Source organism: Typopeltis vanoorti, chromosome 4 (genome assembly GCF_054136105.1).
Source record: "Typopeltis vanoorti isolate ZY-2024b chromosome 4, IOZ_Tvanoo_1.0, whole genome shotgun sequence".
NCBI classification, from domain to species: Eukaryota; Metazoa; Arthropoda; class Arachnida; order Uropygi; family Thelyphonidae; genus Typopeltis; species Typopeltis vanoorti.
The window spans coordinates 43,597,362-43,614,471 of NC_143552.1; the positions used below are offsets into that span (position 1 = coordinate 43,597,362).

A 17,110-nucleotide genomic window follows, 5' to 3' on the forward strand; every position below is an offset into this window, starting at 1 on the left:
TCTTAATCAATTTTATTTAGAAAACCTCCTCAACTAGCAACACTTATAGCAATTGTGAGGAAAATATGCAGTGGTATTACAATATTTGGAATTGAGCTCTCGAGAATGTATTTTAGAATTAAATGAAAAAGTTCTACCGTAAAAAATCTACCGCCCACCACCACAAGTAGCATATTTTGTCTGTAAATTGCGTGTGTTCTGAAGGGTTGATTTGTCTGTGTGCGGGATGAAAAAACCCTGCTACCTCCGTATGAGATCGGCTAACTCGCCTTCGAATGAAAAATTCCACATAAAGATTCCTCCCCTCGCGACGAGAATCGAACTAAGGCCAATTCCAATCGAAGGGCGCAATGTACCGTCGTTCTTCCAATTGCGTTACGGAGGCGTTTAAAAAAAAAAACATCGCATTACACTTTCAACCTTAATCAGAATCAATATTGACCGATAGTTTAACATTATCAGATATAAAATGTTAGGGCCCAGCAGTCACTTTTCACTTTAAATCCCGTCTTAATGTCCGAAATGCTAGATGAATTCACATTGTTGATTATATATAAGTTATATATACGCGAGGTGTAGTGTTAAAAAAACTTTTTAAATAGTATTCCAACCAGCACAGAGAGCGCGCTGCGGTTACTGAGCACACCTAGCGGCAGGTTTTAACATCAAACTGTCATTTGCCCTGTTCTTCTATGAGCATTAGTCGTCGAGTTAACATCCGCAGAAGTAAATACTTGCATAAGCTGTTCGGATTAGTGACAATGAAAGAGCTTGAAGAACGTGTGTGTGAAATTTTGCTGCCTGCCCAGGCCTGGACAACTTTCCACATCAACAGACGGCGACTATGTCGAGAGAGCTTGTGCGGCGATTCGTGGAAATCGTCGTTTAACTGTCCGAGAAGTTGCTGACGAAGTTGGCATCAGCAAGGGATCTTACCATCAAATTTTGATTGAAAAACTTCAGATGCATCGCGTCATTGCAAAATTTGTGCCTCGTTTGTTGACTGACGACCGGAAAGAAAACCGTTTTGAAACCAAGCAGGAACTGCTTGCTAATGAAGACTTAGCCCCAGACTTTTTCCTGTTTTCCAAACTTAAAACCACTTGAACGGACGTCGTTTTCAAACCATAGCAGAGATTCAGGAAAATACGATAAGAACTGCTTGCCATCACAGAAAGTACGTCCAGGATGCATTCCAACAATGGAAGAAACGTTGGGAACTGCGTATCGCCAGTAGAGAGGGAGGGGCTACTTTGAAGGTGACAGCGCTTAAAATGTTATAAAATGAGCAATAAAGTCTAGAAAATATATAAAAGTTGTCCGATTTTTAATCTGTGGAAGTTATTTGTATATTAATATCATTAAATTACTTTTTTTTTTTAAGCTCAAGTAAAATGAAATGTGTTCATTCTTACTTACAAAACGAATGTATCCCTCAACAAAGGTACCAGGCTGACTAAAAGTTGCTATGGCAATAACATGTCGAGTAGTTTCCTTTTTGTACTCAGGAATGATAGTACCACACATCCAACGGATGTTTCTTTCTTTCTTGTGAACAACTATGGACCTTCCGACAATGCTGTGTATGCCAAGCAATGGCAGATTATTGTCTTGAAACGTCATCCATAGAGTTTCCTTGTTATCAAGTAGTCCAAACTTTCCACTGATATCTCCGACTTCGTACTGATCATTAGATCCAACGCCCGCTGCTGGACCGAGAGATACGTTCACAGCAAAGGGATTGAAATGGTTATAAACAGAATCTGCAGTACATGGGAATTCTTTTCCCTGTGGTACGGATACCTCGTGCACATGATAGCCACTCGCTATTTCATTCAAACCACTCAGCTCAACTTTGCCCTCTGTAACATCCATTCCTGTTTCCTGGAAGAAACTGATAAATCCTGTCAAATTGGAATTCTCACCCGTACCCACTGACCATGAACGTACAGCTGCCTTGACACCATGCTGAATACGGATTCCTGTACAAGCAAGTCTGTCTCCGCGATGAGGGGGTGCTTGATCATCATGGATAACTAGCGACTTACCCAAGATTTTATAAGGGCCTGATAGGGGAAGTAGAATATCTGTAAAAAAGAATTTATTTTTTAGCACACCTCTTCTGACAGCAACGTTGACTCGAGTATGTTTACTTGATAAATCGCCCAGTTCACAACGTAATGGATTGTCAGGATTGCAGAAGCGTTCATACTGCCGTCCTAAGGCCACATTGAAGGGATTGTAATCTTTACCCGCACTTTCACACCGTTTAGTCCAATTGTAAAAGTCCCTGCCAGGTTCAAACTCATGAACGCCCCAGCGGTGACCATCGGTATTATTGACACTACCGTCAGCATAACTTAATTCGCCATAAATAGTTGTTTCACCCCAAGGCAGTTCCTTTTCTTGCCTCATAATAACTTGACCGATAACAGGAAAAACAAAAGTCGCAACAGCATTAATAGTCTGACTAGGATATCCGATCGTTGCACACACCCATCTACTTCCATCGAGCCGGTGAATTACCACAGAACGTCCAATGATACTGTGCTTCCCAAATAAAGGAAGGTTAAAGTCCGCATAGAAACCGAGAACCTCACTTGACTCCAACAGTCCATATTTACCACTCAGATCTCCAACTTCATACTCATCTGTTGTTCCTAAACTTGGAGCAGGACTAAGAGTTCTATCTACACCAAATGGATTGAAGTGACCTCCAACAGAGTAATCCGAACACAACTCATCATCTTTATCCAGATGTTGAGGAACGGGAAATTCATGCACATGATACTGTAAACCTCTTCCTCTGATATTTTTTAGATTTACAGTAACTACTGTAGGATCTATACGATATCGTTGGCTGAATCGAATATAACCTTTTACTGCGTGGGCACTGAAATGCGCTTTTACCTCCTTTGGTTTAGTAGAAGACATTCTTGCACATGCGAGAATGCGAAATGGGTTTCCTTTTTCATATATCATCAAATATAGCGTTCGAAGACCTTCAACTGTAGAAAGAGGCAGGTTCATGTCAACCATGAACTTCTTTGAATAACGTGAGTTACTGCTGCCGACAACAATTTCTCCATGCTTGCGCGTCATGTCACCAATTTTGCATTCGATTTGATTGGTCTTGCTACAATTGGCATCGTTGATATTATTAGGATCAAAGAGTATTTGTAAGTATTCGCATCTCCTTGGACGTCGAGAATTATCTGTAGTGTCATCCAAAATGTCTGTGGCGAGGATTTTCCATTCGTGGCTAGTCGATGGTGTGTAGTCATCGGCGGTGTAGAAAAGGTTGGAGAAAATAATAGTCTCGCCAAGTTCACTTTGACGGAATATAACATTGCCTGCAATGGGACTATAAAATCCGGCATCGACAGTTTTGACATTGCCATGATCGATAACATTCGAACAAGAACGCAAGTCTTTATCATAATCCATGCTGCGTAGAAGAACTGACTTTCCCCACACTGTCTTCAGACCTCGTAATGATACTTTCTTGGTAGTAAAGGTCTGTACAGTTCCATTAGGTGAAGGAATGAGAATCGGTCCGTACTCTCGGGAAAGGTCATGGATCCTGCGAACGAGAACAAATGTTACAATTAGGAAATTGTTGAAAGAATATTATCTGAAACAAACTAATTTTTTAATTTATTTGTACTTTCATTAAACAGTTCTTATTAGATGGCACTGTACAATACTAAAATTCACCTTTCTGCAAAAGTAAGCGATTTTAATCTAAATGTACGCTCTGAATATTAGAACGATATCCAGATCGTTCCATCTTTAGCTTAAGGAGAAACTGTTTCCCCTCGGCAGAAGTCTCAGAGTTCATTCTCCAGAGCGTGTAAATACTTGATGATTGCATAATGACACAGCGTAGGAAGATGCGTTGTGAGTAGCTCCATTCATATGTCGTGACTGCACCATTAAGAGTGAGAGTAGAAGAATATATGTTCTCACTGAATCTGCTTACTGATTTTACACCCATGCAATGTAGCATTTGCTTTCTCTTAACCATTTAAAATTACTTGGAGTGCGTTTTAGAGTTGCTGAATAAGAGGAAGACGTTTTGATTTAACTTAATCTGAAGTAGCGACTGCATGCTGGCAAGCGCATCATTTAAATATAGTTTAAGGGTTGATTTTCCTTTATATATAATATTCTTTAGATTTATTCTTTCACTAAACTTTTCTTTTGTTTTTAAATAAAAATATTCTCCGACTGGCACTGTTTATCATATAGTAAACAAAACATTCTCTAATTTCGTATTAATTATTATTATAATTTCGTGACAGCTCCAAGGAGTCCAAAGAGTCATCGAGGAAGGCACCAACTACACCACTACCATTACAATCATCTACACCCATCTTCTGATCCCTAAGCATACTCGAATGGTATTAGTAAAATGAATCTTGCGACAATTAAAATTAATTCCTTGACGTTGCAAACAATATTAAGCAAATCATTTATTTTCTTCGTGTAATAAATCTTTATACTTCAAGGCTCAAGAAAAATGGATTTATAGAAGAGAACGGGTTCATATGATGCATTTCGCAAACGAGGTTGCGCGCATGCGTACACACATGAAGAGAGATTGAGAAAATGCAATTTACAGAAATTGGTGGAGGTTTTGCATAGAATGGATGAAGATAGGGAAAGAGAAAGAGAACAAGAGGTCATCCTTGGAAGCTGTATAAGGAGAGGGTTAGCAAGGGGGTGAGGAGTAGGTTTTTTTTTGCATGGAGAGTGGTGAGCGATTGGAAATGCATGACCCGAGAGTGTAGTGAACGCGAAGACGGTGAACATATTTAAGATGCGGTATGATAAACTGTGTGTGTAACATTGGAACCTCCTACGATAAATTTTTTGACTCCTTGGAGGTTTAATATTAATTACTTGAGTGCATTGAGCGAATTTTTAAATAATGCAATAAGTTTAGTTCATACAGGTTAGCAGATTATGTTCACTGACGTACTGCAATAAATTGGCTCTGAGTGATTAATATACCCGCTCTCCCACCAACTGCGAATTCGAATCCCGCTATGAGCATGGCTGTTTGCGATTATATTTAGGTGAGAGATGAATTTCATCGTCTGGTGTGAGACCGCCGCTTCGCTTACTAGAGGCCTGAAGCGACTTGAAAAAAAGTTCCATGTTTGGTCTCTAGAGCAGAGTTTCTGGACTATGTAAAAATAAATAGAAGTTACAAAAAAATTTCATAAAAATTAATAAATATGAAAAAAAAAATCCTCAGCCCATCCACAGCACTAATGTGCTCCTATACGCTTATGAAAGCCTTTCGTGGGTGAGAGCCACATTAAAAATAAATTTTAAAAAATCCAGTAGAGTACTAAATCTCATTGTTTATGAGAAAGTAGGTTTGGAATCTTCCTACCTTTTTGGAAATGATCCGCCATGAAAATAAAGGGAGATTGAGATAAGCCAGCATTGATCCAATGTAAGTTACAGCCATTGAATCTTGCAGATGGATTACTAGAGGCGATGTTGTAATCTAAGTGCAGTGTGGGTTAATTTGGACCAGAATAAGCTGGCTCATTATCGCTTCTGTTTCATGTTATTTGTCTTGTTCTATGATATGCATGCAGTTCGTGTTGAAATATACAGTAATCATTTATTTAGTAACATGTGGACTCTTAGCAAAAGAGTTCTTGCTGCTCTGGATATCCTGTTAAAGTTGGTGTATTATTCTGCTACCTTTTCTCTTCTGTAATGTGCAGGTGAAAAAGAAAACGCACAAGGACACCGCCCCCCCCCCCCAAGAACCTTCAGACAAATTTTAAAACGCAAAAATTAATATAGTAGGATCAGGGACGGAGTTAAACCTTTTGGGGACCGAGGCGCTTGACTCTAGCGCCCTGGCCCCGAAGTTTTAAAGGAGGATAATTTATTATGAGGGTGATATATATTCAAAAAAATTATAACAATTAAATCCTTAAACATTTAAAGAAAGACATTATCAATGTTTCTCAACAATTTAATATTTAGCAAAAAAAATAAATTTCGAACGATCTAGATTTACCTTAAACACATAAATGAAAAATCAAGTTAAATTAAGCTTTAAATAAATGAATAGATTAGCTTCTTGATACGGTATCTAAAATAAATATAAATAGTATTTGCATTCTTGTTTTTTTTTTAAAAAGGGCATATGATCTATTTAGATAGACTTGAAGCAATGACACCCTTTTTCTGAAATATATTATAATAGTGATACAAGAAATTTAACAGAAAACAATCAATTTTTTTATGTTCAATTTTAATTATTTATACTTTTAATTCTTCAATTTAAATATCATTGTTTAGAGCACTTAAATTGGCTCCAATTTTTCGTGATCCCCAGCTAGAGCCTCGTGCGCTTATGCATAAGTACAGTACATGAAAACCTCGCTTAACACGATCAATTAATCCATCAATTAATGCGCACTAAGTGAAATCACGTTAAGCGAATACAATAAGCAATAGGAATAATTATAAGTCATCCATCAGTTAACGTAAATTTGGAAAAAAAAATTATAGTATAAGCTATATTAGAGGATAAAATCAAAGTTAATAAAAATTAATTGCTTAAATTTTTTATTTAATGTCTAAACATTTGATTGAGTTATTAATTTATTTTGTAAAAAAAAAAAGTAAGTAAAGATGTTTGAATCGTGCTCGACTTTTTCATCTTATAATACAATTTGTTATAGCTGGTGATCACTTTATCAAGAATTCGGGACTTTGAAGCTTCGTTCCATATCAGAATCAGCATCAAACAAAATTTCATTAGCATACTCAATGTGATTGAAAACTAGCTCAAGTTCTTTTGCAGTTAGCTTCTTAGTCGTAAGATTTTCTTCTCGTTAGCACTTCTTATCATCTAAATATGCACGCTGTTCTAGTTGGAGATCATTCTCGCTTAAATGTTCTGAATGGGAATCGAGTAAGTTTCTCACATCTTTATTATCCAGTTCATTAAATCCAACTTCTTTTCCAATTGTGCTGATTTCTTTAATAATGTTAGATCTTTGATTTCGCACAAGATGAACTAAACATAGGCTTGAGTTTAAAGTCGCCTTCTGCATTACCTCTTAATAAAAGCGTAAGACGATCTTTAGATACTTTGTAATCCTGGTTGAAATGCTTCAATTTTAGCTAGGAAACTTTTTGTTGGTATATGCTTCCAAAAGAGACCGATTTCGTCGACGTTGAATATTTTTTACCGATCGTCATAATAACCTTCCGGAATTATGCTTTGCAATTCTTCAGGAAACTTGGCTGCAGAATCTTTAATAGCAGTAGCGGATTCCCCAGTTATTCTTACGTTATGCAGTCCAGCTCGATTTTTAAAACGGTCAAACCATCTTAAACTCGCAGTAAAGCGAGTTTAGGATGGTTTCCCATTCCTCTTGAAATTTGGTCTCTTTCAATGAAGTAAAAATATTGAGAGCTTTTGCCGGAATATTCCCTGTACTAAGAGGTATTCTTTTTTGGTTATAACCCTCAATCGAATGATAGAAGACGCTCCATCTCGATCATTAAATGGCTTCTATTTCGGGTGAACTGCATGCTTAAAGAAGCAGTAGCAACTTTTCCTTTGTATTCTTTGCTCTTATTTAATATAGTCCAAACTATAGACTTGCTGTATCCCAGGTCTCGCATAATCATTGTACTTTTATTACTAGCTCCACTTTCATGTCTCTTAGTGACTTCCAGCTTTTCCGTTCGCTGCAGACTGGCGACAAAAAACTTTGCGTTACGCAAAATTTCGCATAACGTAAAAAAATCGCGTTAACTGATTAATTACTCGCTTAAAGCGGGAAATGGTATCATTTTACTCAATCGCGCATGTCGAATTCGCGTTAAGCGAGGTGTTCCTGACACCCTGAGTAGGATTATCTTGGGTTTTCCGCTTACAATTTTTGTATAGAGTATACTTTGTCCCCGCTTCAAAGACTACTTTCACTCTGAAAGTTGAAGGTTAATTTTCTGTAAAAGAAATTAAATACCTCTTCCTATATTTGTGTATGTGTAAAACAATCTTAATGCTTGCCCTTTTCTCAGTTTAGTGTGACTAAGCAGTAAATGAGAACAATATAGCAAGCATATACTGTATGTATTAACTGACGTAGTCCACATCAAAATACTTTGATAAGTTATACTTAAGCCAACAATTCTCCATCGTAGTATTTGTGAAAAACTTTATATAAAAAAATATCGGCTTGTTTTTAATATCCTCATTGCCATCTCTTATTAAAAATAGCTATTTATAGTCAAGGCAGTAACACTTTCAATGCACTCATTAGAAAGCACAAAGACAGGCCTATTTTTGGCTTGTAGGCCTACCTGTAATATAAAAATAGAACGTTGCCACGGCTATGATGGACCTTCAGCAAACTGCAAGAATATCCATAGCATCCCTCCTTATTAACAGTGAATTAAGGAGATATCATGAAGCTACACAGGTCTGTGATAATGTGCTGAACATTTTCAAAGAACTTTGCAGCCTAGAACAGTCAAGTCAAAGTGAAAACATTTGGACTTGTGTAAGTCTCAGCTAATAAATTAGGAACTACTTTTTGTAGCACTAATATTTTAAATGTTGATCAGTTTTTTTTTTTTTTTTTACTGACAAAAAAATTACGAATGCAAGAAACAGTTTTACTTCAAACATATTAAAACGCTATATAATAATAATTGAAAGTTCCTCCTTTTATTTAATTACACGCATACTTACGTCCTTCCAAGCTCGGGAGTTGCACATGGAGTTGCGGTATCAAACATGGCAGGGAAATTATAGATTCCCCACGTAAATTTCTTTGGCTCAGGGAATCTTGACGTTAGATGAATAGAAATTGTTACATTTTCTCTTCCCGCTACCTGGTGAAAAGTGATGTTACCCCTGATGCCTCCATTATTGAAAGGTGCATGTAGCGTAATATCACAGTAACTACCTGAAAAATGAAGTTCATCTTAGTGAAAAACAATAAAATAAGCATGTTTTCAAAATGATCTCAGATTATATTCGATTATAATAAGTCCTTTATATATAAAAAAAAACCAATATTACATAAGTTTTATGTTTAATTGGTTTAATGTAAATGTGGAAAAACGAGCTTTTAGGGATTCACAAGAGGACTTATGAAAATTTAAACTAAAAATGGACCCGCCTGCAACAACCGAATTCTCATTAATATTTCTGTCAAGTTCTTTTCTTTCTTTTTACAAATTTAATATTTTTTTTAAAAAAAAGTTCATATGCTGCCACAAAAAAAAATCGAATATTAAATTGTGCCAGACTCAGAGTGGTAATAAGGCAACCACCTTATATGGTGCTACTTGTAAAAGACTATTTTCCTGAATATCGGTGACTCAGACATTTCTCTAGATACATAGTGATCTTTGCAACAGGCTAAGAAATTTCTAATTTAAACATTGTTTCATCGAATTAAACTGAGCAACTATGCAGACTGGTCGACAGCAAGCACTCTTAATGAACACCACCACTAGATCATAATTTATTATGCATTAGAAAAAGTGAGCTGGATATTTTAAAATTAAGTTTGATTTTAATCGCCGACTAGAAGAAATTTTTCTAAGTAGACGACTGTAATTTGGGATGTTTGCAAATTAGAAATTCAGAATTTTGGGTTTATTATTTAATGTGATGTACGAGCACTCGTATATAGTGTTAATAGTTTGTTTATAAATAAACGCATTTTTCAATAATGAATAAAAAAAATCATGTAATACCGCTTGATAGTTAATGTTCACTTTAATCATCATATCATAGAGTTGAAGGTCACTAGTCCAAGGCAAACAACTGCCACTATTTCATGTTTCTAATCCTAACTGATATATTACGTATATTATAGTGTGGAATAACGTTCATGTTCTTGGATTTTCCGAGATGCAAGGCTCAAAATCCGAATTCCATCTAGGTGAAATTTCAGATCAAAACCTTTACATAATTCATGCTTTCATTTCCGAATTCTTGGAAATGACAATTATCACAAAAATGCTGGGAGCCGGATGCCTACATTCACTGCACTCTACTATTCCTTTGATTGTTCCTGATAAAAAAGAAACATGTAAAGTCATAATGTACATTTGTTCGTAAAGGTTTGTTTGGTATTTAACTAAACAAATGCATTTCTAAACAAGAACAAGATGGTATAACATGGGAATTTAATGCAGACTGGGGCACTGTCCAGTTAAACAAGGTCCCACTATTTTTGCCAAGAAACCAAGATAAACAGCGAAAAGTCAGTTACCACGACAAAATTCAACTCAATAAAAAAAAAATTTCAAAATAGTCACTATCAACGTAAGAAGTAACAACGGAAAAGAAATGGAGGCGGCAGCAGAATTAGAGGTATTATATTGCTAAAATTGGCATTACAAAAACAAAGAATGCAAAAAGAGTTGAGGTTCTTCTAAACAACCACTACAGAATTCGTAGTTCACACAATGCGTTAGTGTTTAACACTAAATAAGAAAATAATGTTCAATGACACATCATTTCAAGGAGAGTGATGCGGGGAAACATCAAAATGGGTATTTTGGAAAAATTAATTTTCTAATTCCCTATTGGGAATTTTTTTTTTTTTTTTTTTTTTGAAAAATTAAAGAACGCTTCACGCAAAGGAAACTTGGTTCTTGGAGATCTAAACAGTAAAGTAGGAAAGGAATAACAAATATATATAAATTCTGGGAAAATTTGGAGAAAAGTGTAAAGCGAATAATAATGGTACCTGCTTGATTTTTTTTTTTTGTTTGGAACATGGAATAGTCATTATACATTCGCATGGAAAGAAGACACAAGAAATAGCCTCACTGACTATGTTATTATTAATAGCGATATCTATATGCTGATTAGGACAAGAGAATATACAGGAGATGTTGAATAGAAAGTGATTAAAGTGATTACAATTTAGTTTACAGGAACAAAATGAACTTCATATTGAAAATAAAATACATATGTACAAAGTCGATCAGCTCTGAGAGGCTGACTGTAAATTCAATATTTAATAACACAATTATGCTTTGAAAACAAGAACCAAACCTGAAAAGTCACTAGCAGACACTAAAGAAAACAATGATTTAACCAGAGAGGCATGTAGTGAAGTTGTCTGTAAGGATAGAAAAATAAGAACTCCATGGTGGACGCAGAAACTTAAGAGGCAGTCATGGAAAATAAGGAAGACCGAATTACAGAGGAATATCCTTGCTGAGTGTTCCAAGTAAGAATTATAAACGCATACTTCAGAAGCAACTAAGAAATTTAGACTGGTCACATGCCTTTTTTTTATTGTAGAGTTGAAAAAAGGCATATGACCAGGTGCCAAGAGAATAGCTATTAAAAATACTACAATGATATGGTCATTATTATCTGAATTGTAAACCAGCAGTTAGAATTGATTAAAGTGTGGGAAGATGATCTGATATAAAATCAAGTGCAAGACAAAGGTGCACATTATCTTCATTGTCTTTAATAATCTATACGCATTACATTATGAAGGAAAGTGGCAGTATGCTCGACTCTTTGTGCAGCTCTTATACTCTTAAACTGATCCAGTAGAACTTCTTGTTGGAGGCTTAATGGATTTTTTTTTTACAACACTCAAAAAGAATTAAAATAGAATTTAATACTTCCTATATTTCGTCCTAGTCACTAGGACATCTACGGGGATTACAAAAATAACTAATGTAACATAACACAAATATCATACAATACTAAGCCCAACCACGTGGGTGACACTAAAGTCCTATCTAGGTGGAGCGCCCTCTAAGGGCGGTTGTAGGTGGCCTGGAATGTAAAGTGGGATCTCTGGTGTTGAGTGTTTCCCAAATCTTCGGAAGCTTAATGCAACCGTATTTATTAAGATTTGGTTGATTTCTTAGAGCTGCTGCTGCTTCTAAGAATAGTCTCTCTTTCTTGAATTTGCTGTGATGGAGCATGGTGGTTTTCTTCCATGTTACCTTGTGGGTGGTGTCCAAGACATGGTCAGCCAAGCCTGAATGACCATAGTTGTGTTTACAGATGTAAGACTTGTGTTCCTCTAGGCGGATGGATGCTGATCTGCCTTTCTTTCCAAAGTATGCCAGCTTACAGGAACAGGGTACTTTGTAAACTCCAGGCAGAGAGAGAGGAGGGAGCTGATCTTTCGTAGAACGGATAAGGGTAGCAAGTTTGCGGTGGGGCTTATATGCTGTGTGTAGGTTGCACGTTTTTAGAATCTTGGCTATTTTTTCGGATGTGCCACGGATGTAGGGTATGGTGATGGCATTTTTAAATTCTTGTTGACGGGAAGGACGGGGAATGGGGGAAGGAATTGTTATTTTTTTGATACTGTGATCGCTGTAGCCATTGGAGAGGAAAGTGTTGTGTTTGTAGTTAAGCTCAGTAGTGAGAGCGGTTCCACTGGAACAAAGATTGTGGGCTCTCTTGGTAAGAGTTTTAATAATGCCATATTGTTGAGAGGGGTGGTGGTGGGAGAGTTTGTGAATGTATGTGCCTGTGTGTGTGGGTTTTCTGTATAGAGAGAAGGCAAGTGTATCATTGGGCAAGCGTGTGACTAAGGTGTCTAGGAAGGGTAAACAATTGTTCTTTTCCTTTTCTATAGTAAACTGGATTCTTGGATGTAGGCTATTGAGATGATTGAGGAAGGAGTCTAACGTGTCTGGACCATGAGGCCAAATAGAAAACACATCATCTACATATCTTAGCCAGATAGAAGGTTTGAGTGGGGCTGAGTCTATGGCTCGTTTTTCGAAATCTTCCATATAGAAATTGGCAAGGGGGAGAGAGGGGGAACCCATGGCGGTTCCCTCTATCTGCTTGTAGATTTTGTTCTTCCAAGAAAAATACCCAGAGCTAATGGCAAAGGAAAAGAGATCTAAGATGTCAGAAGGGAAAACGTTTTCTAAGAGAGATAAGGTGTTAGTTAAGGGAATATTGGTAAACAAAGAGGAGATATCAAAGCTTACCAATATGTCTGCTTTATTCAAGGTTAAATTTTCTACGAGGGCTTTAAAGTGGGTCGAGTTTTTTATATAGGAAGTGGACCTTCCAGTGAGGGGGGGGGGGGGGGGTCAGAGTTAGCCAGCTGTTTAAACAGTCTGTAGCAAGGTGCATTGGTGGCATCTACTATAGGTCTGAGTGGGGAATTGGGTTTGTGGATTTTTGGTAAACCGTAAATTCGGGGGGAACGGGAGTGGAAAGGTTTAAGTTTTTTCGTGATGTCGGGGGGCCAGGAAGATACTTTTTTAAGTAAGATTTTTAATTTCTTAACTAGTGTTTTTGTGGGGTCGTGTTCTAGCGGGATGTAGGTAGTGCGATCGCGGAGGATAATATTCATTTTGCGATTGTATTCACTTGTATTAAGAACGACTGTGGCATTATTAAAACTCTTACCAAGAGAGCCCACAATCTTTGTTCCAGTGGAACCGCCCTCACTACTGAGCTTAACTACATACACAACACACTTTCCTCTCCAATGGCTACAGCGATCACAGTATCAAAAAAATAATCCGTTCCTTCCCCATTCCCCGTCCTTCCCGTCAGCAAGAATTTAAAAATGCCATCACCATACCCTACATCCGTGGCACATCCGAAAAAATAGCCAAGATTCTAAAAAAGTACAACCTACACACAGCATATAAGCCCCACCGCAAACTTGCTACCCTTATCCGTTCTACGAAAGATCAGCAACCTCCTCTCTCTCTCTCTGCCCGGAGTTTACAAAGTACCGTGTTCCTGTAAGCGGGCGTACTTTGGACAGACGGGCAGATCAGCATCCATCCGCCTAGAGGAACACAAGTCTTACATCTGTAAACACAACTATGGTCATTCAGGCTTGGCTGACCATGTCTTGTACACCACCCACAAGGTAACATGGAAGAAAACCACCATGCTCCATCACAGCAAATTCAAGAAAGAGACTATTCTTAGAAGCAGCAGCAGCTCTAAGAAATCAACCAAATCTTAATAAATACAGTTGCATTAAGCTTCCGAAGATTTGGGAAACACTCAACACCAGAGATCCCACCTTACATTCCAGGCCACCTACAACAGCCCTTAGAGGGCGCTCCACCTAGATAGGACTTTAGTGTCACCCACATGGTTGGGCTTAGTATTGTATGATATTTCTAGTTATTTTTGTAATCCCCGTAGATGTCCTACTAGTGACTAGGACGAAATATAGGCAGTATTAAATTCTATTTTAATTCTTTTTGAGTGTTGTAAAAAATCCATTAAGCCTCCAACATGATGTCCTCACAGCACTTAAGCCTCTACACACGAAGACCCAGTAGAAGTTTTCGGGATTTCTTAACAAAATAGGATAACTGCTGTAACAAATTTAGTATGAAAATCAACATTAAAAAAAAGACTGAAAATAGGAAGGAACATTGAAAACATCAACTCAATCCTGAATGTGAAAACCTTAGAACAAAACATTTCAGTTGTTTAGGTACAAGTTTGTGAACATTGCAAATCAAATATAGGAATAGACAACAGAATAAGCAAAGCTGGTATGGTAGAAAGTCAACTGAATAAATTTATACGGAATAAGAGAAAGTAGTCAAACCATTAAAGTAGCTGTATACAAGTGTTGGAGAACATCTTAAATAATCATCTTGGGTGATGAATAAGGAATCAAGAAAAAGAATTTGGGCATTTGAAAGAACTTGTTACAGGAAGATTCTAAACAATAGGATGGGTACAGAAAATTACCAATGAAGAGCTCTATCAGAAGATAGAACCAAAACAGAATCTAATGCAGAAGATTATTAAACGGAAGCTGCAATTATTTGGACACATCTGTAGAATGAGTGAGGACCGAAAGATAAAGACATTTATGTTTGGTATTTTGGATGGCTTAAACAGAAGAGGTAGACCATACAGAGAATGGACAGACGATATAAAAGACTGGTGTGGAATGGGTGTACAAAAACTGCAGCACTGTGCACTGGACAAAGAAAGGTCTGAAACAGGCATCAGACATCAACGGGCAGTGAGCCCATGGTTCGTGATGATAATGATACAAGTGTTCAAACCGATATTAATTTATGAATCTGAGAGTTAGATTTAAAATAAAGCAGTTGATCAGATTTGGGGGCAGAACCCTCAGATATATCGGTTCTGTGAAAAAAAAAAAAAAAATTTGGGGAGTAAACACTGATCTCCGTACCATCCTTCAATGAAGATAGGAGAACAGGTCACCTTCAATGCCACCAAAACAGTCTCGACTCTCTCTCGCAAATGGGTTGTCAGCTCATGTTCCCTTATCCTCAGCAAATCAGACAGGATATCTCCTTCCTTGGACTGATATTTACATTCAGCCTCGCTTGGCATAAACACATATTAATACCTTCTAAAGAAAATAATGATGTGATGCCTCTAAAACTATGCATTTTCTCCATTCAAGATGCTTTTTCATCCAACTACTAACTTTACAAATCCCCCCATCCCTAGAATACTATTCATATGTTTGGGATGGTGCAATTAAAATCTCGTAAAAATTCTCTGTGCTGTTCAGAGCAAGGAAATTTGGCTCACAGATGATCCATCTTCCCTCTCTTCCCTCAGACCCTCACTTCGACCTCTATCTCACAGTTGCACTGTTCCAGTTCTGCCTTTTCTACAGGTAATTTCATGGTTGCTGCTCCAGTGAACTGCCAACCACCATTCCTCCACTCGTCAAGCTCATTAAAACAACAGCTGCCCAACATCCCTTTTCATTTCAACTATAAACACATCTAACATTCTTTTCATTTATTTCTCTGTGTCCTCTAGAGCAGCTTTCCTCATAAAAAATCTCCAACAATTACCACTTCCAACTGTTAAATCAAAATGTTAATATATTTCTTCTATCCCACACATGGCACTAATGTGCTATAGGTTTTTCTACCACTCGTGTATGGATTGTATACAAATATAACATCAAAATAAAAATATTAGGAGGTATCTTGAGCGTGAGCATTCAGGAATGTTTGACCAGAGCCAATCTAAGATGTGATCACTTCAACGGAATGGGAGAGGAAAGGCTACCGAAATAATATTTGATGTCAAATGGTAGGGAAAGAGACCGAGAGGTAGGTCAAGATACAGGACTCATATCAGAAGCGCCCTAGAAGACAAAGATAAGAACTGACAATAGTGGAGTGCTGATAAGTGATAGACAAATCTGTAGCAAAATTATTGACAGAACATTACCATATGCCATAGTATGATAGTATCCTGTTTACTCCTTGAGGGTACACATCAGCAATTTGATGATGGCGAACGACATTTTGTAATAAGCAAATCTGATTCAAATGTTTGCTTTTTATATATTTCAAACGCTCAAAACGTAGTTCCCTGTTGATCTTTCATAAAATAGAAAACTGATTATTAAAACGAGCAGAGAAGCTTTGAATTGTATTTCTGCGTTATCTGAGCCCCAAGAACGAAGGGAAGTTTTTTTTAAAAAAAATAAAAAATTCCTAGAATGATATTTATTAATATCAATAAACTTTTATCCTAGCAATGACAGAATGGGATAGCTTTAAAAATAAGATGCAGATCAGTTGACTATAAAATAATAAGTAATGTCACTGGCTGTTGGAGCATCCGTAGTTCAGTTGGTTTAGATGAGCCATTTTGGTTGGCAAGACCAGAATTCGAATCCCGAACCTTTATCCGGTGATTTCAAATCAAATGACGAGTTAGCGTGTCTCGGACGGCGGTGGAAGGTTTCCTCTCCCAATTAAATTACCTATTTGGGTGGTTAATCGGAAAACCTGCACAGTGAAGTGTGGGTCTGCACGCGAGGGTAGGAAAAAGTGAAGCTTTTCCTGCCGTGAAGCAGGAAAAAGTTAAGATACAAGTTGCAGCTCAGCTAAAGATCGGTTTCCTTGCTTAAGAATGATCAGGCATGTTAAGAGAGGCCTTTAATTAAAAAAAAAAAAAAACCTTTTATCCCTTTCTTCCACAGCTAAGTATACGCACATCAGTGGTGGATTACAGCTTTTGTTTATGGAGCGATAAATGAGAAATACATAGCAGATTTTTAACTATTAATAATACAGTTTTCCGGTAATAACATTTCAAAATTAT

General features: G+C 37.1%; 1 protein-coding gene across 2 annotated transcripts in view; it reads right to left on the bottom strand.

Annotated features, from left to right (window-relative positions):
* LOC150107264 (uncharacterized) overlaps nucleotides 1-17,110 on the bottom strand; it is a 151,458-nt gene that overhangs the window by 93,892 nt on the left and 40,456 nt on the right. For both annotated transcript variants that reach the window (XM_090391116.1, XM_090391115.1), the window contains exons 2-3: nucleotides 8,747-8,963; nucleotides 1,420-3,583 (exon numbers count right to left, since the gene is read on the bottom strand). In XM_090391116.1, the coding sequence (XP_090247242.1) occupies nucleotides 1,420-3,583; nucleotides 8,747-8,963 (2,381 nt within the window). The remainder of the gene's footprint in view (nucleotides 1-1,419; nucleotides 3,584-8,746; nucleotides 8,964-17,110) is intronic.